The sequence below is a fragment of the Sinocyclocheilus anshuiensis genome, unplaced genomic scaffold, assembly GCF_001515605.1.
Source record: "Sinocyclocheilus anshuiensis isolate Anshui unplaced genomic scaffold, SAMN03320099.WGS_v1.1 scaffold1985, whole genome shotgun sequence".
NCBI lineage: Eukaryota > Metazoa > Chordata > Actinopteri > Cypriniformes > Cyprinidae > Sinocyclocheilus > Sinocyclocheilus anshuiensis.
Window position 1 is genome coordinate 22,010 of NW_015541030.1, and position 23,603 is coordinate 45,612.

General features: G+C 35.4%; 2 protein-coding genes across 4 annotated transcripts in view; one reads left to right on the forward strand and one right to left on the reverse strand.

Moving 5' to 3' along the window:
- Nucleotides 1-11,672, forward strand: part of LOC107690520 (SLAM family member 9-like) — a 22,700-nt gene extending 11,028 nt beyond the window's left edge. The window contains exons 3-5 of the mRNA XM_016488874.1: nt 10,725-10,871; nt 11,019-11,315; nt 11,545-11,672. Coding sequence (XP_016344360.1) covers nt 10,725-10,871; nt 11,019-11,315; nt 11,545-11,672 — 572 coding nt within the window. The remainder of the gene's footprint in view (nt 1-10,724; nt 10,872-11,018; nt 11,316-11,544) is intronic.
- A 5,503-nt stretch (nt 11,673-17,175) lies between these two features.
- On the reverse strand, nt 17,176-22,016 carry LOC107690507 (uncharacterized). 3 transcript variants are annotated; one of them, XM_016488866.1, is made up of 5 exons: nt 20,800-20,860; nt 18,864-19,259; nt 18,176-18,241; nt 17,689-17,802; nt 17,176-17,548 (listed from the first exon to the last, which is right to left on the reverse strand). In XM_016488866.1, exons 1-5 carry the CDS (start codon nt 20,846-20,848, stop codon nt 17,484-17,486), a joined length of 690 nt encoding a protein of 229 aa, XP_016344352.1. In that variant the 5' UTR covers nt 20,849-20,860; the 3' UTR covers nt 17,176-17,483. The 3 variants fall into 3 exon arrangements, with proteins under 3 accessions (XP_016344352.1, XP_016344351.1, XP_016344353.1); XM_016488865.1 differs by having other exon boundaries at nt 17,176-17,551; XM_016488867.1 differs by lacking the exon at nt 20,800-20,860 and adding an exon at nt 21,924-22,016 and having other exon boundaries at nt 17,178-17,551.
- Nucleotides 22,017-23,603: the final 1,587 nt, after the last annotated feature.

Consider the following 23,603-nt stretch of genomic DNA (forward strand, 5'->3'; position numbering starts at 1 on the left):
TCCATGATCTAGCACCCCCGCAGCACCTGCGTTCAAAATTCTCAGGCGCCGCCCCTACCCAACCTGTATCCCGAAGCTCTCAACATCCCAGTCATCATCTTTCTACCGTACACAGGGCCGCAAACAGTAACTGCAGGTCAACCGACTGCATCCACACCATCTCCTAGCCGTGCGTAATCAAAATGATGAATGTTCCTCGATGCGCAGAATTTAGAAATGGAGGAAATACTGGAGCCTCTCCCGAGTCCATATTGCTGCTGTAGGACCTCTTGAACTTGTTTGCATGTGTATCCCAGCTCCTCTACTAACCTGCAGATTACACTTTCGTAATCATCAAGCACACTCCACTCACACATCTTCCAGAAAATATGTGGTTGTTAACGTGCAGTCATACAGTTAATGGAGGTCTGATGATTAATTATTGCATGGTCAGACGTGCCAATGCATAGGCATATAGGGCCTATACATACAGCGCTCTGGGTAAATACATCCCCACCCCCGCTTCCCCCACTGGTACGGTCCAACCGGGAGCGCAAAACAGAGAAGTGGAAAATCAGAATAATTAGTAATTTTTTATGTTATTCAAAAATCAGATTCGGGTGCAACAACCCAAACTCGTAAAATTGAAAATTAAAATGAGAGACAATTATCCGTTTGTAAATTGCTCCAAAGATATTGAAGAACTGCAAAGGGTTACACGGACCAAACTGTGGGTCATATTAGTAGGGTTACAAATATAAAAATTTAAATCAACCCAAAATTTATTGGTCATACTACAATCACAATAAAAGGGCAGCTGTTTCTTCAACAAGACCACAAAATGAGGAAATTTCATAAACATCAAAATATTTACAGAGAGAGCAATTAAACCTGTCGCTCCTATCTTTTAAGTTGTTGCGCTTGTTATAACGTCGTAGATCACATGATAACGTCAACATGGCGGATGAAGCCTGGATCGCGTTCATACTTGACGAGATTCGGCTTTAGAGTACCTACTCTTTTAGCGCTCGTTAAGTAAGTACTTAATGAAAATTCATTGAGTAGGCGGGTTCGGACGCAGACACTCTTGGAGAAACTGGAACGATAACGTCAACATGGCGGATGATGTCCGGATCGCATTCATACTTAATGAGATTTGGCTGTACCTACTCTTTTAGCGCTCGTTAAGTACTTAATGAAATTGAGTAGGCGGTTTCGGACGCAGCCAATGGGTTTTTTTAATGGGAGTTTGGTTAAATACCCCAAAATAAGGTCTGTGGTTCATACAAGATCAAGATACTTTCATGTTTTATTCTAGGACATAAAACACACCAGTTACACCCCACTCGTGATTTTTTTTAAACTGTTATGTTTCTTTAAAAAGACATTGCTAACAAGTTGCTAAATGGGACTACAGGCGCTGTCGGAGCCATTAAAGGTCTTCAGGCCGAACAGGTTATCAGTTTACAGTATTTTCCAATTGTAGTATAATTTATAGTACAATTAATTGTAGAATAACCAATTAATAGTTTACCACATTTTATATTGTTGTTTGACAATATTTTTTTTTTTGCTTTGCCCCGAAATGCAACACAAGTCTTTTGATGGAAGATGCTCGTTTTATCGCTTTCCTACTGATGCAGAGACTCTGGGTTCGGACCATAAGGTAAAGTCATATGATTATTCCATGTAAACACGGTAAAAGTGAAACTTTAATGATGCATAGTGCTTAAAGTCACATTAAAATGAAATGTTTGTGGCCACAAGCAAGTGCATATATTAAATGCACTAGAATTTTATTGAATAGTACATGGAGACACGTTTTTAATTAAAATATTCATCTGAATCAAAGATTCACTTTTAATGCACCTTATTTCGAAATGTACAGAAATACGTTCTTCCATATGTCCTTTAGTTATGATTATTTCATTTATTCACTATACTATTTAATACTAATGTCTCATTTCAGTGTTAGTTTGGCTCTAGTTTTGTATTTATTCCAGTTTACATGAAAAGGTTAAAGTAGCATGGATTAAAATTCATATACAGAGTAAATCCTTTTCACTGAACGTGTTAAAAATAAGTTTGAAAAAGTTGTCGGGAGCAGGTGGTGGTGACATTGAAGGCGAGCGACCGTGGTGCTGTAGTTTGTTTATAGCCTAAGTTTAGCTTTTCAATTCTGGTGCTTTTATTTAGGCTTCAAAATTCATAAAAGTTATATTATTTTGTGAAGATTATCTTGATGGGCAAAACGTGTAAGTTTCATGAACTATAATTGAAAACAGAGCTTATATTTTACTATAATCCAAAAGCCTATGGAAAAATCCCATTGGCTTTTTGTCGAGGGAACCAGTGCGATGCTAACAGCCGATCCGCCTACATAGTTCCACCACTCTATTGAAAAATGTAATAGATAATGGAGTAAAAGTTTTATCATTTGTACGTGTTTACAAACTGAAGCGATTTTAAAACGAGGCGAATGGAGATTTCCGGCCAAGATGATGTGTTGAACAGTCGCTCGCATCAGAGACAGAAGAAAAATGGTCTCAAATCTTGATTATCAGCATATAAAGACGCTCCAAACAATTAAAAAGTATGATCAAACCAGCCAGACTGATAATTAAAGAGGGGGACAGTGAAAAGAAGCAAGCTGCGATGAGCACTAAGATTTTCGAACAATCTGCCGACCATTACTACGATATGGAGGTTAGCACAATCAGTAAAAGAAAAGACTCCACGCCGACAACTCCGAGTAAGATTCCAGCTGGGAAAAAGAGCAAAACTACATTAAAGGAAAATGAGGTCTCTAACCTGACCATACTGGAAGCCATTCAGAGTTTGGAAAAGAACTTCAATGAGCAACTGACGCAACTTCGAGAGCAAGCTAAACAGAGTAGCAGCATGATTGCTAGCCTAACAAAAGCCATGCAGTTCAATGCCGAAGAAGTTAAGGAATGCAAGGGGAAAGTCATCGAGCTGGAAAAGCAGACATCCCACCCTGCAAAAACTCATTTCAGGGAGGTACTACCACCCCCAACAGCGCTCATAGCTGGCTATCTAACAGTTAATGTGTCGAAGTTTTGCATGCTTATCCTCACCAGATCACCAGAAAGACGAAACACTGAATTCAATTGCTGCTGGAGCTAATGAGACTAAGCAAGGAGATAACGTTTCAGTCACAGTTGATGCTAATAATAATGAACTTGGACAGCCTTCTGCAGATCAGCCCGAGACCAGTGGCCTTGCATCGGCTTCCTCCTTTACAAAAAATGAAAAAAGCTAAAGTGTCGTTGCCTTGCTTCAGCTCCTGAAAAGGAAAAACCTGCAGTCTGTGTTCCCTAATGTGGACATAGCTCTTCGTATTTTCTTGACTTTGCCTGTGACTAACGCCAGTGGAGAGCGTTTTCAACTTTTCCAAACTGTCTTTAGTCAAAAACCATCTCCGTTCATCCATGTTACAAGAGAGGTTAAACCATCTTACTCTGATGTCCCTGGAAAGTGACATTCTCCGATCCCTGGACTTCAGTGACGTTATCAAGGACTTCTCTTTCCGCAAAAGCAGGAAAAATTTTTTTAAGGTAAGCAATTTTCTTCATTGTATATTGCAACTGAATTGGCAACTGTTATCCTGAATGCTAGAATTACATTCTTGTCTCATCTTGATTCTGTTACTACTACTTCAGCAGTATTAGAAAAATGCTATTTTTTTTCCCCTCGGTAGTTGTGTACCTAAAGAGGTGGGTGCTGAATTGGGGGCGAGGCTTATGCTGCAGTTCTATGGATGTTTTGCCCTCCAGGTCTTCGAGCCGGTCACGTGACTGAAAGCTATGAATAGGGGAATTTATGAATAAAAATCACCTGATAGATATTTGGAGAAGTTTAAATCCAGGAATAAAACAATATTCCTGGTTTAAACCTAATAACACCTGTAAATCCAGGATTGACTACTGGTTTGTGGATTACTCGTTTAGAGAATTTGCCTCAGACATCTTGATTTCTAAAGCCCCGCTAACAGATCATTGTATTGTAGAAATGAAATTAAATCCAGTTGATAGAATAAGGAAAAATAAAGGCTACTGGAAATTTAATTCTGGTCTGTTAAAAAATAAAGAATATTGTGCAAAGATCAAAGAAATAATAATTGAAATTGAAAATAATGAGACTATAAATAGTTTTTGCAGTAAATGGGAATTTGTAAAAAATAGAATTAGAGAAAATTCCATAAAGTTTAGTAAGGAGATTGCCTTGGAAAAAAAGAAGAGAAGAATGTAACCTGTTCCAAGAAATTAGTAAATGCTGTCATACGGCAGAATTAAACAGTGAAGATAAAGACAAACTATTGATATTCCAGTCCAAATTAGACGATATGTATTGCAAAAGAGCTTAAGGTGCAATTGTGAGATCGCAAGCAAAGTGGATCGAGCAAGGAGAAAAGAACACCTTGTACTTCAGCAATTTAGAGAAGAGAAGACAGGAAAATAAGGCAATATCAAGTTTACTGATAAATGGAGCAGATTGTAAGGATAAGAAAACTATTGAGAAGACAGTTTTCACATTTTATAAGAATGCATATTCCTAACTAGATTCCTCAAATGTTCTAAATAATATTAAAGACTTCATACCCAAGATTGATGATTCATTTAAAGAACTTTGTGAGTCAGATTTAAGAATTGAAGAACTGGATGATGTGAGTTTGAGATTATCATTGAATAAATCCCCGGGTACCGACCGGCTTACAGCCGAATTTGATAGATTCTTTTGGAAAGATATTAGACATTTGTTATTTCATGTTTGTCAATTCAAGAATGCCTAGCAAGGAACGGATTAATGACAACCATGAAGCAAGGCCTAATAATACTTATTCTAAACATGGCAAAGACAAAAGATTGTTAGATAATTTAAGACCCATTACGCTTTAATATGTTCATAAAATCAAGTGAGTTAGCATTTGAGTTCAGTGAATCCACATCTACATTTATATTTATTAATTTAACAGATACTTTTTTCCAACATGACATACAAACAAAGTGAATAATTTTAATGAGACAATAACACACTGTCTAGAAATCACAAGCTAAAAGGAATATTTAATAGTGAATAATAGTTTTGGGGGTTTTTTTGTCCAAAAAAGAAAACCTTGATGGCTGTCTTAGCTGCCAATTATTTTGCACATGATGGTTGACTGACAGGTCTTTGGGCAAGTTTTAGAGAGGAAGTGTTGTTGAACACATGGGGCATGGTCTACTTCAGTCTTCAGTCTGGAGGAAGTTAGCAGATAGTTCACATTGTTAACAGCTTGTTCTCTACACAACTTTACTGCAAGGTTTCAAATTTAACTGAAACAATTTCAGACCACTGAACTGATGATGAAAATGTTTCACACATTGGTGTTTTGCTGTTTGTGCTGTTGCCATCTGGTTGGTAAGTTACAAACATTTTTTTTTTTTACAGTTGCATGTTATTTTTGTGGAGCTCTAATGCATTCAGTTCCACCATCAATAAATAAATAATGCAGCCTGTACAAATACTAGAGATTGTAATAAATAAATAAATAAATATCTAATAGAACTTATGCTCGCTAGGCTGTTTCCTTCATTTTAAACAGTGTTGCCATGATCACTTTTTAAAAGCAAGTTTGGGTGTAAAAGTTGTCAATTTAGTTAGAGGTTTAGTTCTAGTAAGAGTTATGTTTAAGATGTGAAGGCACCATTATAGAGTAGGGCACTAGGACCTTGGTTTATGTTAAATTACTTTAAAGCGTTACTCCACCCCAAAATGAAAATTTTGTCATTAATCACTTACCCCCATGTTGTTCCAAACCCATAAAAAAACTTTGTTCGTCTTCAGAACACAATTTAAGATATTTTGGATGAAAACCGGGAGGCTTGTGACTGTCCCATTGACTGCCAAGTAAACAACACTGTCAAGGCCCAGAAAAGTATGAAAGACATCATTAGAATAGTCCATCTGCCATCAGTGGTTCAATCTGAATTTTATGAAGCTACGAGAACACTTTTTGTACGCGAAGAAAACAAAAATTCGTCAATCATTCGTCAACAATTCGTCTGCTCCGCGTCACCGTAGCGCCATTTTGGAGAGTATCCACTGAACGCAAACTGCGTATGCTGTGTCAGCCGCGACACACGGATGCGCTGTTTTCGTTCAAATCAAAGCATAAATAAACTTAGAAAACTGATCCGTGTGGTGCGGCTGACACAGCATACGCAGTTTGCGTTCAGTGGATATTCTCCAAAATCGCGCTACAGTGACGCAGAAGAGACAAATTGTTGAATAAAATCGTTATTTTTATTTTCTTTGCGTACAAAAAGTATTCTCGTCGCTTCATGAAATTCAGATTGAACCACTGATGGCAGATGGACTATTTTGACGATGTCTTTCATACTTTTCTGGACCTTGACAGTGTTGTTTACTTGGCAGTCAATGGGACAGTCACAAGCCTCCCGGTTTTCATCCAAAATATCTTAAATTGTGTTTCGAAGACGAACAAAGCTTTTACAGGTTTGGAACGACATGGCGATAAGTGATTAATGACAAAATTTTCATTTTGGGGTGGAGTATCCCTTTAAGTACAGCCATTGCAACTGCTTTGAAAATGATTTTGCATGGGAAAGTTTGAACTGTCACATGTAGACATCAAAACTCAGCCTACCAAACTCAGTAATGGTGACAATCAACAAAACAAAAGACTCATGCCGCAGTGCATGCTGCCAAACTCAACAATAGCACCCAGCATGTATTACGGGATGGATGTGTGCACGCAAACTGACTTCATACATCCACAAAAAATGACTGCCTCAGCAGATTAAGTCACTGAGCAAGAATGATGAAAAAAAGAGAAGCTAGTTTTGAGAAAAGATCATGCAGCGCATGTTTAACAGTTAAACCCAGTCCACTCAGTGTGATAAAAAAAAATGTGTCTGAAATGAAGTTCCCAGTCTTCACCTGATCTGCTGAGACAACTTTCACGAAGCAACTGAATACAAACCTCTTCCACAAGCACTTGACTCAGCAGCAGCTCTTGTGTTTATTGGCCTTACTGAGATCAGGATCTAGTCAAAACCATCACAAAGAACTTTATAATGTCACCTCAATTAAAGTTATACAATTCATTAATGTGTTAGTTTAACTACAACCTAACTGTCCTAGTTAGAATTTTGCTGCAGGCTACATGTAATGTGCAGTAGGGGTGAGAATCTAATAGCTGCAGGATTTTATTAATAAATATAGATGGTAATCTAAGAAATAGCAATAATCCAAGACAAAGGTAAATGCAACCCAAGAGTTTGTGTTAAAGAAGTAACTAATGAATAAAACACGGGGCTATAAATACAAGAGATTAGAAAGAAACTAAACTAGACACAGGTGAAGGGGAAATCAAAAGCCATGGAAAGCTAACAATATACTGTAGAAACTAAAGAAAACCGAGCGAAACCACAGGAACAACAGAACAAAAAGAGCATCAAAATAAGACTCTTTGAATGGCAAGAACCAAAGCCATTGCACTACACACAATGAAACTGTGAAATTATATCCAATGTTATTAAAGTTAAATGGTCGGGAAAATGGGGATATGGTTGCATTATGTGTAATAGTATACATAGCATATAATATGTATGCTTGGAGTACGTTAGAATACTGCTCGGTCTTCCTTTGTAGACTCTGCTTTACCACTGCTTCTCCACAGCCTCATTTTAAGCATGTGCATGACAATGTGGCTATTGCTCCATGTTTGTGGTTAATGTATGTGAGTGTGTGCATGTCTTCTTGAGGCGTGAATAGTGTGAGTGTGTGTTCTTGTGAGTATAGCATGTGATTGACCGGCCCTCCACAATTTCACTTCCTCTATATGAGAAACAGTTTTACTGTGAAATAAAGTATACAGAATCTATGAATGCTACACTCTTAAAAATTAATGCTCCAAAAGGGTGCTTTTGCAGTGATTCCATTGAAGAACCCTTTTTGGTTCCCCCAAAAAACTTTCAGTGAACGGATCTTAAATGAACCATTTTGAAGAACATTTAAAAAATCTAAAGAACCTTTTCTGCATTTGAAATGTTTTTATGGATGTTCAAGGTTCTTCGTGGAACTATTGATGCCAATAAAGAACCTTTATTTTTAAGAGTGTAATGTCTGGAAAAAAAAAAGATCTTACTGCGTGAATGTGAGATGTTAATATCATTTACTATGTGTATATGAAATATAAGATTGATATCCAGCTGCATATGCATCCCTATATATCCGTGCAGATTATTTGTCAATCTGTCAATGTCAAGGACACAATCAAGTGAATTATTTTTAAAATTAAGGCATTACAATGTTATTGTTATCCATTTTAGGCAACTACAAAGTAAAGTCAGGCTGCAGTTTCCTTTTGTTTGAAATCTATTTGTTTTTTGTTTGAGTTCTGTTTGGCATGCAATGGACAGAGACTTTTCTTTCCTCTTCCTGACATTCATCTGAGGTGAACTGCTTCTTGAATAAGAACAAATGCAGGGCGGGGCTTAATTCTGTCCATGGGGAGGTAACTGGATGGTTGTGGTTTGCTATTGGACAATCTCCTGTGAGTGACAAGTTGCCCCGCCCTCGTGACAGTAAATGCATCATCAGAGAAGATATGTAGCTGTTAGAGTGAAGACAAGTTATTTTGATTAACATTTTTTAAAATATGTGTCACGATTTTTATCAAAAACTGAATATTACATACTGAAAAGACCCGAGTTTGGTGACCCCTGACCAAAAGCGACTATATGGTGTATATGCTGTGGCGTATACACCAGGAACTATTGTACGTATACATACAGGAACTATTGTCAACGTTTTGGTTGCCAAATTGTGGAATATTCATCAATATTTCATTTAATTGGCATCCATTTTATATCTCTTTGCCAATTACGCAGTTTCTCAATTTATGTTAATTTGCGTTGCTTTAGAAACACAAATGTAGAAATATTTGTCGTGCCAATAAAACACCATGAAATTTAAACTGAGAACTGAGTAGCACCTTACTTCACTTTTACATATGTTTTGTGTTCTTTTAAAATACTTGAATCAGTGTTTCTGCTCATTGACCACTGAATTATTGTAGTTTTATTTAAAGGAACCGTTTACCCAAAAATCATTTTTCCCTCATATTGTTTGAAGCCTGTATGATTTTCATTATGCTTTGTAAAACAAACGACAATTTTAGGCAGAATTACAGACTCAGTCGATATTCACTATCATCAGTGGGAGAAAATAAATAAATAAAAATCAAGGGGGATGGTGTGGTCAAGGATATCATTGGAGGGGTGAAGGTCCAGTAGATAACCTTATATAATGATTACACATTTTGTCCAATTCTTAAACACATTTGTATTAGAAAAAGCATTATTAAATCAACTATGATTTATACGCTGTTTTCCTTGTGGGGCCTGAAAAAATAGCCCCAAAATGTCAAAATTCCAAGTTTTACTCTCCTTGTGGAGACATTTGGTCCTCAAAACATAGGGTGCCAAACGACCTAAGTAATGCCTTCTGACAGCATTGAAGTGTTTATATTCTAATCACTGATTTAAGTAATAAATCTGATTCTGTTGCTTGCAAAATTCCACATTCACAGATTCAAATTCTAGACCTCTTTTGTTGTTTGTTTGTTTTAATACAATTTAAGCAATAGTCCTCATATTAGTTTAAATATCTCAGAAAAAAAAACAAAACTTTAAGCGCATAATCAGTTTGCAGTTCTTTTCCTGTATATTTAGTGACTTGTAAATGTCAAAACTATTGCTAGTTTGTAATGCATTTAATACCCCTTCCTTTTTATTTTCTTTCTTCGGTTTTATTTTGTTTCTCGTTGTTACTGCCCGTATTTTTTGAGCATTCATTAAAAAACTAAGTAAATAAATAAAAATCTGCAAAACACGCGAGATGTGAGCACAGCGGGCAACATGTATGTCTAGCGCATGTTTACATGGAAAAACAATTGGAAAAGTAGTTTTGATTTGAGTTTTCATTTTGTGTGAATTTAGGCTGTCTAAAACGTGTTTTCTGACCATTATTTCTCAATCTTTGGCTGCTAAAAAGCAGTATAGGAAACAGTGCTTACATGTATAAAATAGAAGTTAAATCTTTGGTGGCAGATGGGGCAGCAATGCTTTTGGGTGCCGGTTGCCACTCCATCTGCCACCCAGCTCCACCCCTGCCTCCTTTCTTCTGTACATGAGTGAATGTATGTTTTGAAAACCCCTCACTGTGCACATACTGCTTCCTAGTGGTGACAGCCCAAACAAACACTTTACAGTAGACATCTCAGAAGTTAAAGGCGCTCAGTATCAGCATTGACCACACTGACAGACTGATGCTGCAATAAACACTTTATTACTATCAGATTCGTATTTCTCCCATGTATGGCTTCCAGCTCGTCTGCCTCTTCCTGCAGCAGCAGAAACGTTTCAGTGTTCTTTTGTGTCTGCTGCTGTTGTTCAATTCACATCTAAAGATTACAAACTACAGCTGATTTCAGGAGTTATAAACAACAGAAACCTTAATCTGTGTACAATCTGTTTGTTCTCCAGGTGTGTTTGGTGAGTCAGTGTCAGTGATGGAGGGAGATTCTGTCACTCTACACACTGATGTTACTCAAATACGTGAAGATGATTATATACTGTGGAAATTTGGACCTGTAAAATCTCTGATAGCTCAAATCAGAAGAAATTTTGGAATCTTCAACACATTTGTTGGTCCAGATGAGAGATTCAGAGACAGACTGAAGCTGGACAAACTGACTTTATCTCTGACCATCACAAACACCACAACTCAACATGCTGGAGTTTATCAACTAGAAATACATAGAGCGAAACTGTCATCAAAAACATTCAGTGTTTCTGTCTATGGTGAGTAGAGATCATTTGTCTTTCAAACTATTTTATTTTTTACATGCTGATATTTTATAGTTTAAGATGACACACACACTCACTGTGAACACACTCAACATTGTTGATTAGTTTTATCCAGATTTGTTTATTGTCTCTTGTTTTCAGCTCGTCTGCCTGTTCCTGTCATCAGCAGAGACTGTTCTCCATCATCCTCATCATCATCATCACAGCAGAATTGTTCATTGCTGTGTTCAGTGGTGAATGTGGGTCATGTGACTCTCTCCTGGTACAAAGGAAACAGTTTATTGTCCAGCATCAGTGTGTCTGATCTCAGCATCAGTCTCTCTCTACCTCTGGAGGTGGAATATCAGGATAAAAACAGCTACAGCTGTGTGCTCAACAATCCCATCAGCAACCAGACTCAACATCTGGACATCAGCAAACTATGTCTCACATGTTCAGGTACGGCAGCGCATATGCATTTACTGAATTAATTTGTTAATGTATCAAGAGAGCTTAACTTAAGATGCCAGAAATGATGAATGAGCTTCTGTCATCATTTACACGTCTTTCTAAACGGTTTGGATTTTTTTTTTCTTCTGTTGAGCAGAAAAGGAGATATTTTCGAGCTCATGTCAGAGACTGAAATGAGAAAATGTATCATTTGTTTCATTATTTGTTGTTTTTTCAGAGGTTCACATCCACTGTTGTGATACAGTTGAAGCTGTGATCCGATTGGTCGTCGCTGCTCTGATGGGCGTGGCTGCTGCTGCTGCTGTTGTTCTTCTGATCAATGACATCAGATCTACAAGAGGTTAAAAGAAGAAAACAGAACAGATATCAAATATTCTCATATATATTGGAGTTTTAATCTTAAAGATGAATATATGAGTGGTCTAATTGTTTAATGATGGCAAAATGAAGTTTTGCTCTCCATCTGGTGGCCAAAACAATGAATATTTTTAAAATTTCATTTCATTTTTAAATGTCGCCCATTTTACATTTCTTTTTCAACTACACTGTTTTAATTTTTTTCTTGATTTGTTACGTTGAATTTTCATTTTGTTTCATTATTATATGCAGCAACCTCTAAAATACAAAAGTGAAATGATTTGTCACCAATTTTTTTTTGAAAACTGAATATTACATACTGAAAAGATGAAAGATCTATGAATCATATGCATATATTTTAATTAAAGGGGTGTCATAATAAGAATAATTAATTCAGAATCAGACTGAATGACGGTTGAATAAAAAACAGCAAGAAACAGTATATTTAACAAACACAGACAGTGTAAATGGTAATATTCCATATACCTGTAAATTTTTTTGGGAAAAAACAATATTTTAGGAAGATTTTGAAATCTATATCAATATAAAACTGATATGATAGAAATGTGTGTATGATGTGCTTTACGTAATTGTTATGCTTTATGTAAATAATGTGATTATTAGAAACACAAATGTAGAAATTGTCATGCCAATAAAACACCATAAAATTGATAATATAAAATTTACATACATTTGATAATAATGATAATAATTTTACAGTAGTTTTACCACTAATTTTACAGATTTTACTGTAGTGTGGAAATACTGAAAATATTAATAAAATTAATAAATATATGTAACTATAAATGAATAATGTAACTATGAATAACCAAAATTACTTTTTTAAAAGAACATTTTCACATTAAAAAACTGTAAAACCCTTTACCCTCATTCACTGTTCCCTACATTAGTTTACTATAGTCCTCGACGAGTGAATAAAAACAAGTGAGCGAATATAGAGACAAACTCAGTAATGTAAAATGAACACATCATTTGTTTAATCAGTTTAAACTTTAACGTCTTCAGTCATGGCCTGGTTAGAGAGTCAGACTTGTAACCTGAAGGTCGCAGGTTCGAGTCTCAGGTCCGGCAGGGATTGTAGGCGGGGGTAGTGAATAACCAGCACTCTCTTCCACCTTCAATACTACGACTGAGGTGAGACCCTTGAGCAAGGCACTGAACCCCCAACTGCCTCCTGGGTGCCACAGCATTGGCTGCTCACTGCTCCGTGTGTGTGTGTGTGTGTGTGTGTGTGTGTACGAATTCCGAGTATGGGACACTATACTTGGCCACACGTCACATTACTTTCACTTTCACTTCTTTTATTTCAGTTGATTTCATGTAAATCGGCTGGAAGTCAGTTAGTTGTGTTTTTACTCACCTCTTCCCTTTTTTTGTTCGTTTCTTTCTTTCAGTGATTCTGTTAGTTAAAAGCACGTGTAGACTAATGCAGAATAAGCACTTAATCACTTAATTATCTAATTTACTAAAAAAAATGCTTCAGTGTAACTTTAACACTCAGTAGTGTGCACACTGAGCAGTGTTCATTTAACACTGATGATTGTGCTGAAGACTAGAGCCTGTGTTTAAGGCAAAGATGGAGCAGAAAACATTGATGATGCTTTAGTTAAAAGGCAGTAACTGTGTAGTTTCCAATGCAGTGATGTCTATCAGTGAGTTACATTAGTTCAGGCATGTGTGCTATTGCTAAAAGTTGACTCCAAGAGATTTGAGTTTAATTGGTTTAATTATTTATTAAGTAATTCAGCTGAGTTTTAAATATAAACACAGTATAAATATTAGTTTTTGAATGGTTTAAGGCAATTACTTAAGAAATTACTTACATATAGTGAACTGAATTACTTATAGCTACATGAATTTGAATTATTTTTATGTAATAGTTAATGAAATATACACTAAAATACAATTAAATAATAAAAACAGCAGTGACAACATGCCACAGGAAATCTGAAGAGGACTTGTTATTATAGACATAAATGTATCATTTTTCTCATGCATGAATAAAAATGATAATACAGCAAAAACAGTGAGAGAGTAATTTTTGTTCTGGAAGTATGTGTCCCATTCATTTTCTCCATAAAGATTTCACAAAAAAATGTCTTCTAAAGCATATGCATACAGATGAATTACAACATTACGAACTTTGATTTGGAGGGAATTAAAAAAAATCAATTGTAGGTAAAATAACACGTAATGAACCTGTGATGCAAAACTTGTCATGTTTCCCTGATGGATTTTTCCTGTAATTGTTCATGTAATATCGATTACATAATCAGATTCCAAAAATTATACTTGTAATTATACATGTTAAAATCATCATAATCAGATTACAGTTACTTGTTATGGATTACATTATATATCATTCACACAATGGCATCCATTGGCCTTCACTAATTATTGATCTGGACAAAAGTCAGGACAAACCTGCAAAACTCTGAATGTGTAATGTCATTGCTGTTTTTGTTGTTGTTTATTGTTTGTTCATGTAATGCAGACATTCCCAAAATTGTTTTTGTCAGACAAACCCCTTTGACCTAAAATATTTACTTGAAATCCCCTGAGATTTTAGACAAGTTAGTTCAAACGTAATCTAAAAGTATTTAGAATACATTACCTAAAAAGACTAATCTAGCTTACATTACAAACTACAATTTTCATTTAATTTGTAATAAGTAACTACACGTTGCACTGCTTACAGGTCTGTTTATACCAGATTACAGCTACTTATGGATTACATTACATATTATTCACACAATGGCATCCATTGACCTTCACTAATTATTTCAAATGTTGAGTAACATTATACAGTTTTTGGACAAAGCTTGAAAAAACATAGTCCCCTGGGAATTATAAGGTTCTATCTGACATTTTTGTCAAAATTTAGTTATTAACTTATTCTGTGACAACTTATTTACATGATGTGATAGATTTTTTAATGTGTACATTTTGGGACTTTTTATTTAAAAAACAAAAAGGTTCTATCTGCACAGTGGAATGGAATGCAAAAACTTTGAAGCTCAAAATCTCAAAACTACTCGGAATGCAAATAGAACCTTATAATTCCAAGGGGACGACATTTCAACCTCAAGGTTCTATCTGACATTTTTGTCAAAATGTAGTTATTAACTTATTCTGTGACAACTTATTTACATGACGTGATAGATTTTTTAATGTGTACATTTTGGGACTTTTTATTTCAAAAACAAAAAGGTTCTATCTGCACAGTGGAATGGAATGCAAAAACTTTGAAGCTCAAAATCTCAAAACTACTCGGAATGCAAATAGAACCTTATAATTCCAAGGGGACGACATTTCAACCTCTGAGGTACAATGAAAGTAACAGTTCTGAACAGTGACAGGAAAAGTTAGCATTTTTTTGCATAATGTGCATCATGTATAATCATTTGACGATAGTCGCCTATTTATTTTGGATCAAAGACAATTTCCTCAGTTTTCATTATGTTTATTATTACTTATTATCACATCAGTCAAGAATCCGGCTAATTTTTGACTTGTATTTAAAAAAAAAATAAAATAATAATAATTAAAAATGTTTAATTAAGAAACAACAAGGTTCAAAGTCACTTTCCAGAACCTTAACCTGCTCTGTTGAGCTGTGGTGGAACAAGGACCCGTCCTTCATCTTATTATAATAACTCCTGTGTAGTGTTGTCACGGTACCAAAATTTCAGTATTCGGTACCAATACCAGTGAAAATCCACGGTTCTTGGCAACCCTGGAAGAGGATAGCTTTCTGATAGCGCATCAAGAACCGGGTTGACCGGGTACTCGGTACCACCGGTACTTAAAAAAACCTGGTACCGTAACGTTTTCATTTTTTTATTACCGACTTGGTACCGAAATACCGGGTCTTTTGACAACACTACTCCTGTGTTAAAGTTCTTGTGATGCTCATCTGCTGATTTGAATAAAAACATGATACATTTTCCTAAATTACTAAATTTAAATGTACTCTAGATCAGTTTACAGCTAGTGTCACATAGTTAACAGTTGGTATAATAAATTTTAGCTGCACACTTCACCTGTACTACATCTGACCAGCACAAATTCAAAAGTTATACCAAAACCAAAGCAATGGAAAATATTACAAAAATATTTAAATGAAGACAATATCTCTTAGTCCTGAAGAAAAATACCCTTGAATCAACACAATGATAAAAGTGAACAACAACTGAAAGCATCGCAAGAGCATGGAAAATAATAATATAATAAACATTAATAAATTATTACATGATTATAAATTAATAATAAATCCAAAAAAACAAACAAAAAAAAAAACAGAAACACAACTGTGATATATGGATACTCCCTTGAAGCTAAGGGGTAAACAGCTAAGTGCATTACAATTAGTGTGTCCAGTTTTACAATTAGCGTTTCATCAAGTTAAACCTTAAAAACAAAACCTAGAATAATTATGTGCTTGTAAATTGGCTTTAATGCTAATAAAACAAGGGAAATAAAAGATGAATGTATTATGTTTTACAGTGAAGATTAGGGGTGCTCATTTTAACCGGTTAACCGTTAATTGACCATAAGAATTTTGACCGATTAATAAAATCAATAAAACGGTTTAAAAAGTAATTTATTTAGTAATTTATCAAAATATTTTAAAAGGTTTGCTGCATGGTTAAAATACGCTACACGTAAAAAAAAACAAGTTGCGTATAAGTCGCATTTTATTTCATTCAGAAATGCCGATGCGAAACGTTTACAAACATTATAATAAACACTGTAAACATAGCTAGGCTATTTTAGTTCCCCTCACTCCACAACAAATCCTTTTAATTAAAAGCATTTAGAAAAGAACAAGAATTAAATATTAGAAGATATAGCTATATAAACGACAAGCCAAAATGAATTAATTTAGGCTAAAACGAAACTGAAACCAATGGTGGGTCTCTCATTCGACAAAATCAAATGTTTCCATATTCGCGATGTATTTGAATGCCAACTGATTATTTATTATGTACTTCACTCGCGTTCCAATAAAACATGTTTTACATAACATCACGGCGGTACGGTGATAACGCTCAACAGCACAGATTTGACATATTTAAACTGAGCAGTGTTTTTTCCATATGTTTGACTGACTGTATTGTATTATGATAATGAACAGGCTGCATTGTCAAGGTAGCAATGCTTAACAGTGACAATGCTTAACGCAATCACTTGAATTTTTTCCTTCTAACAGTGGAAGCAACTACTCCTTTTTAGTAATAAAGATAATCGGAATTGTAAATGGATTGCTTTTATTTGTGTACATTCACAATAAAAACAAATTTTTGTGCTTTTGTAAAATAAGCGTAAAGAAAAATAGGATGCCTTTCGTTTTCTTAATTTATTATTTAAGTAAAAATATATTTCTTGTATAGGCCTGCACTTTTCTTACACCCAAAGCGCTAACAAATATAGTACAAAATACATCCATTAGAATAAGAAAACACAACAATAAAAGAACAGTGTTAGTAAATAAAATAGGGAGAGTAAATAAACCAAATCAAGAAGACAAAGTTAAGATGAAAACACTATCTTAAAAAGATTCCAAAGTTTTGGGATAGTCTTTCTCCTTCTGTAAGAAAACAATAAATCAAAGAAGGTAAAGTTAGAGAAACGAACAGTGCTGTTTACAGTTCAAATCAGACACAATCAGCACATTGTGTCATCTATCAGTGAATTAGATTCTGTTAAAAAGGTTTATTTGCCATTAGGATGATTTTGTCCATGCAGGTAAAATCAAACACAGATCTTAGTGTGATGTCAGTTTTCAGTGCAGTATCTTTTCTCATCTATGGCCAATCCTTCATACTTGTTTTTCTCCCTGTCTGCTGTGAAAAAAATAAAATAAAATTTGGAATGTTGCAACTGACCAATCAGAATCAAGTATTCCAGAGAGCCAAATAATAACTTTGCATAAAGCACATGATGTTTCGCTCTCACTATAGGATCTGCATGTAATACTCACCATTTCTGGAGCTCCTGCGGCGATAGTAAATCCCACCAGCAGCAGCTACAACAGTCACCAGCAGCAGAACAGCAGCACATATTCCTGCTACAGCAGCTGAAGACAGACCTGAATCTGTAATGAGAGAAGAGAGACAGTCATTAGTGCGAGAGAATATGACAGTGTGTTTATATACCATATTAACTACATATATTCTCTCTATGGACACTTTTGCATGTCCAAACATCTTATGCCTCTGTTAAAAAAATCGGGATTATTCCATAATGGAATAGTTTATGAAAGGTTTAGGAATAGTCTATGAGGTTGGCCTCCAGAAATGTAGTATTTTGTGTTCTAATGAAATGTACGTTTTTGAAAGAACAACAGCAAAATCATTTAAAGTGAACTGTAAAGTCAAGCTCCCCTTAAGAACAATGCATTTATAAATATATTGTACTACATTATATGCAATCTATTAAGAGATAAAAAAGGAAGGGTGAAAATATACTCAAGTCAAACTCCCTCTTCTCCATACGGAGCTCTTCGTCAGTTTTGACTTGATCAGACAGAGCAGCTGGAATAAAAATAAAGAAATACCAAAGGACACATTGATGTTGAACTGTTGAATAAGTCCTTTTGGCAGTTTCTGTTCATTTGTATAACTACAGGAATCCTTTTAAAAACATTCTCCAATGCCAGATTAATAATATGCTTTACAATTCAAGTTGTGATAGTCTTTTCTTCCCTTTGTGTGATTGAAATGAATTAACTGAAGAAGGAGGGGAAAAAAAAAAAAGAAATATAGGGTGGGACTTGATTTTTTTGATTACATAGTGACTTCAAAGAAACATGAACCATCAGTGATAAATTATAGTATGCTTGGTCATCATGAAAAGGTTCTTAAAAGACCAGTTATTAAATTATAATTTCAATAACATCCATCTATCCATCCTTTTTCTAATCCACTTGTGTTATGTAGGATCACAGGATTTCAGTAATAACACATATTTAATCAGAAGTGCCGTTTTATGCTGATGAACCATTTAATTTACCGCATGCCAATGAATAAGAATTTGGTTTTATATGATCTATTTTTGTATTATAATAGAAAAATCACTGATTTGTGTTCTAATATTTAATTTCTTCAAAAATTAATAAATAAATAACTTAAGGGTAAATTACATTGCGTAACTCACCAATGACGATCATATTGAAAGTTTTTATAGTGTCATCATGACTGATGCTGATTCTTCTGGTGATTTTTCTGCTGTCACACCTTCGATTTCTGTTCAGACTTTGCCTTTTTCCTGAACTCTCACTTCTGATGATCTCTGCTTCATAACGTCCAGCGTGTTCAGTTGTGATGTCTGTGATGATCAGAGATCCAGTCTTATAGTCCACCTCCAGTCTGTCTCTGAATCTCCCGTCTTCACCATCATATAAACAGCTCGTATTGGGATGTCCATTGATCAGAGCTATGCGAGTGTCTTCAAAATACCACAGCATCTTGTCATGTTCTTTTTTGGTGATATCAGTGTGTAGAGTGACTGTATCTCCCTCCATCTCTGTCACCACATCATCACCAAAAACACCTGGAAACACAAATATATAGTTACTCAATAATGTTTACTTAATATATAATTTTTAATTTGAATGAAGTGTTATGACTAAAACAGTTTGTAAGCATGCTTCATCATTAGAAAAAAAAACATGTTAAACATGAGAGTAATAAGCAATCATTTAAGATATTTCTCCTTATATAGAACCTTTTTGGCATTAAGGGTTCTTAAACATTCAGTCAAGAACCCTTGTCCTATGTAGGACACAGAGATGCGGGAGTCCATCCCAGTGTCTGATACACTCTAAATGGATGGCCAGTGTCACGGGTGGCCAGGAACTAAGGAAACACAGCGCTTAACAGTTGTAGGCAAATCAGATACCATAGAAACTAACAAGAGGGGAAACGGGAATCAAGGAAATAGACAGGCAACACAGGCATAGGATATAAAAACAAAAACAAAACTGGCTATATAATATACAACCATTGTTGAGTTTTCAATAATGTCATAAAGTTAATTATTCATAAAATATTTCTGCTGAAAATGTTGACCAGAGTCAGTTTAAACTTCCAACGCATCAGAAATGCAGCTTTTATATTGACGAGTCATTAAAGGGGTCATATGATGCGATTTCAATTTTTCCTTTGCTTTGAAGTGTTACAAGCTCTTGGTGCATAAAGAAGATCTGTAAAGTTGCAAACACTAAAGTCTCAAATCCAAAGAGATATTCTTTATGAAAGTGACGTGACAGTTCCAGAACAGTTCAACCCAAATATTCAGATGTGTGCAAACTTTGCAGCGCATTTTGTGGAGGACTGTTTCTTGATCCTGGGAAGGCTGTGCACAAAGGCTGTTTCTATAAAGTGGGGCAATTCCAGCTTTGCAAGGCCAGTCTGGTGCTTCTGACTCACAGACTGTAAGTATGTTTACATATTTAAAGAATTTGTCGTTTCTCCGATCACAAATGCAGACATGGTTTTATGTTTACGCTGCGCTATAAGCAACGCGTAAAAAGACAGTATAAGTCATTATAATCAGTAATTATGTCCCCACTGGATGCAACAAATGCCTCATTTGTAATGGGTTTTGTCTTGTCATGCTGGGACTCTGCATCACATGTTAAGTGGCATAACATTTCCGTCACACGCTTGAGGTATTTGGCCAATCACAACGCACTGGATAGCTGGCCAATCAGAGCACACCTTGCTTTTCAGACCGATGAGCTTTGTAAAAATTTCAGAAAGGCGGGGCATAGAGGAGAAACAATAATGTACAGTATGTGGAAAATAATGTGTTTTTTTAACCTTAAACCGCATAAACACATTGCATTACACCAAATACACAAAATAATGTTCTTTTTAGCAGCGTCATATGACCCCTTTAAATTAACAGCAAGCCACTGAACCTTTTTTTCCTGGAGAAATGTGGTATAAAAACGTAAGAACTCTTGGGGTACAAACACAAATACATCGACAAATACAATCCAATATAAGATTTTAGGAGTTGATGTGAAATTGTCATTTTCCATCGCTGAAAACCGAAAGAGTTGATGTTACAAATTTAAACGTCTTACCATGAATGAGCACAACAAACAGAGTGAGCAAAAAACAGCATCCCATCATGTCAACAGCTGTGTTTGTTAGAATTAATTCCAATAGTGTTGCTCCGTTGTAATTTAAGGCTTTCTCTTCCAGCCTCAATAAACCGAAACCCTCGCGAGATCTGATATTCAGTGTGTAAATATAAATCAATTTCGGATAATAATTTAAAAAAAACATGACCTATTGATCCAGATAAAAGGACAGTAAACCTTGTAGGTCAAATTATACAATGGTTTCGATTCTAGTTGAAAAGAAAGAGAAAGAAAGCAAATTCGCGTGATTTGAATCGTGATCCCAGCTGGGCGGGATTCCATTTAAAACAAAACAAAAACGTTAACCAAAGACTTTGAATGTAACCCACACTCTCAGAAAAAAAGGTACAAAAGCTGTCACTTGGGACGTTACATTTTCAAAAGGTTCACTTTTTACCTTTAAAAGGTACTTAAATGTACACTTAATGCGATTATATGTATCTTTAAGGTACCAATGTGGACTCTTGAAGTACACAGGTGTGCCTTTTGAATAGGTACCGCCTCAGTGACAGCTTTTGAACCTTTTTTTTTCTGAGAGTGCAGTAAGCGCCACACTGTTTTTCTTTAGCAGAAGCGTGATCCGCTGAATCAAGTCAAAGTGAAACCTGTTGTAATCTTAGATATTCACAGAATTGTACAGAAACAATTAGAGTTGACTATTCTCACAGTCTGATTCCAGTCCATACCCTTCCCAGTGTGCAACCAGGAATTCACAAAAAGGGGTTGCACATTTGGATTTGTTCAGAAAAAAATATGAGTTTTAGTAGCGGCGGCAACGCATCACTCTCGCTCTCAAACTCTCGAGATTCAATATGTTAAACATTACGTTTTAAAATACAAATATAATCCTATAACTCAGCATGAAATGATTAGAGCGATATCTCCGTTAAGTTATATACAACATTCGTATTATCACATGAACTCTTAACACATGAGCAAACTCATAAATCAACGCATAACACGGTTAATACTGCAGAAACTTGCTTCACGCACTTTTAAAACACCTCGGGAAATATACACACAAACATTAATACTCTAGTCTCACATATCTGCCACCAACTTACCTGGAAAACATGAGCCTATTATTGTAGTAGCGGGCGGCACGCGCGTGGTTCACACTTACTCTCGCACTCAAACTCTCTCGAGATTCAGCGAGAGTGCAGTTCCACAACCCACCACAACCCCGCAATTTCACCGACACCAACTGATGTACTCTGAGACTGCAATTTTTTTAAACTAAGCACACACTGTATGTTTAATACTGCACATAATATATAGCCTACTTCTTTCAGGTTTACATTTCTGGAGTGTAATACTTACTCATTGCGCTACAAAAGCACCTTTTTAGTTGAAATGCAGTGATGAATCCCTCACTAAATTTGGGGAAACAAGACACTGGCAGGATTCTTACCCTTCATGCATCATTCATGAACTCTTCAGTTTACTGACGTTTATTTTAAACCTTAAACACAACACAGTGCAATGTATAATTCAAAATACAGGTAAAACCTGTGGAGTATCAATACGGAAAATTCCTGCACGTTAGCAAAGTACAATTGTGCCCTATTTGTAGAGTGAAAGATACAGAAAAATTGTGATCCACTGATAATTATGTTAAAGTTTTCTGCTTGTAAGAACAGTAAAGCTAGAGAATGTTTTGTGACTACTGTGTCATGTAGGCTTATGTGGTCACAGCTAGAGCGCTTTCAGTGAAGGGTGGTCAGATGCTGTTGGGTTGGGGGAGGATTTACACACTAGACTGATATCTCACTTCTGTCCTGTCTAGCAGTCTGTTCTCAGATGCTATAATCGTACAGTGCTCAAAGAAAATGGTTCATGTTGTCATTTTATTCTGCATGTGTTTGTGCAAACTGGCTGGTAAGTGATAAATGTGTGTTTTATATGTTTATATATATATATATATATATATACATGTTTTTATTGATTTAGTTCATGCTTTAGGGTAATAAGATGAATATACATTTGCTACTGTTTTCAGATATTCTGAAATTGAACAAGTATTTATAATCTGGTTTGGATTCAGATCTATCATCACAGACTAATTTAAGGACAGATTCAGATTCTCTCATCTTTATACTTTGAGCTTATAGCTTCTTTCCTGTGTGGTGCTGTTTTGTGTTCTTCGTTTTGCTTTTAAATAATTACAACATACTGATCCTATAGTAAAGTACCAATATAAAATTATATACCCTTATAAAAATATAACCAATATAAAATTATTAACCTTTAATCTGTGACAACTCTCTATTCTTCAGGTGTGTTTACTGATACAGATGCAGTGGAGTCAGTGTCAGTGCTGGAGGGAGATTCAGTGACTCTAAACTCTAATGTTACTGAAATGATGGATGATGATCTGATTCTGTGGTGGTTTGGATATAATAAGACTTTAATAGCTGAAATCAATGTAATGGACTACAGCATGACTGTATATGATGATGTTCTTGATGGGAGATTCAGAGACAGACTGAAGCTGGACAATCAAACTGCATCTCTGATCATCACAAACACAACAACTCAACATAATGGACATTATCAACTAAAGACCAACAGTGTGATCAAGAATTTCAGTCTCACTGTCTATGGCGAGTTTCTTGCGTTGTTATAATTAAAGTATATCCTAATTACATTTTAATCTTAAAAGTATAAATCTTGAGAGACACATTTATGTTCGACTTTTCAGCCTATTGAATACTTTCATTTTGAATGATTATTATGAAGACGGC

Excerpts from the sequence above, each read along its gene's own strand:
- LOC107690507 (XM_016488865.1), bottom strand. The coding sequence starts at position 20,848 with ATGATGGGATGCTGTTTTTTGCTCACTCTGTTTGTTGTGCTCATTCAT. Across the intron at positions 19,260-20,799 it reads GTTTGTTGTGCTCATTCATG|GTGTTTTTGGTGATGATGTG; the intron begins GTAAGACGTTTA and ends TTGTGTTTCCAG. Across the intron at positions 17,552-17,688 it reads CCGCAGGAGCTCCAGAAATG|CAGACAGGGAGAAAAACAAG; the intron begins GTGAGTATTACA and ends TTTTTTTCACAG.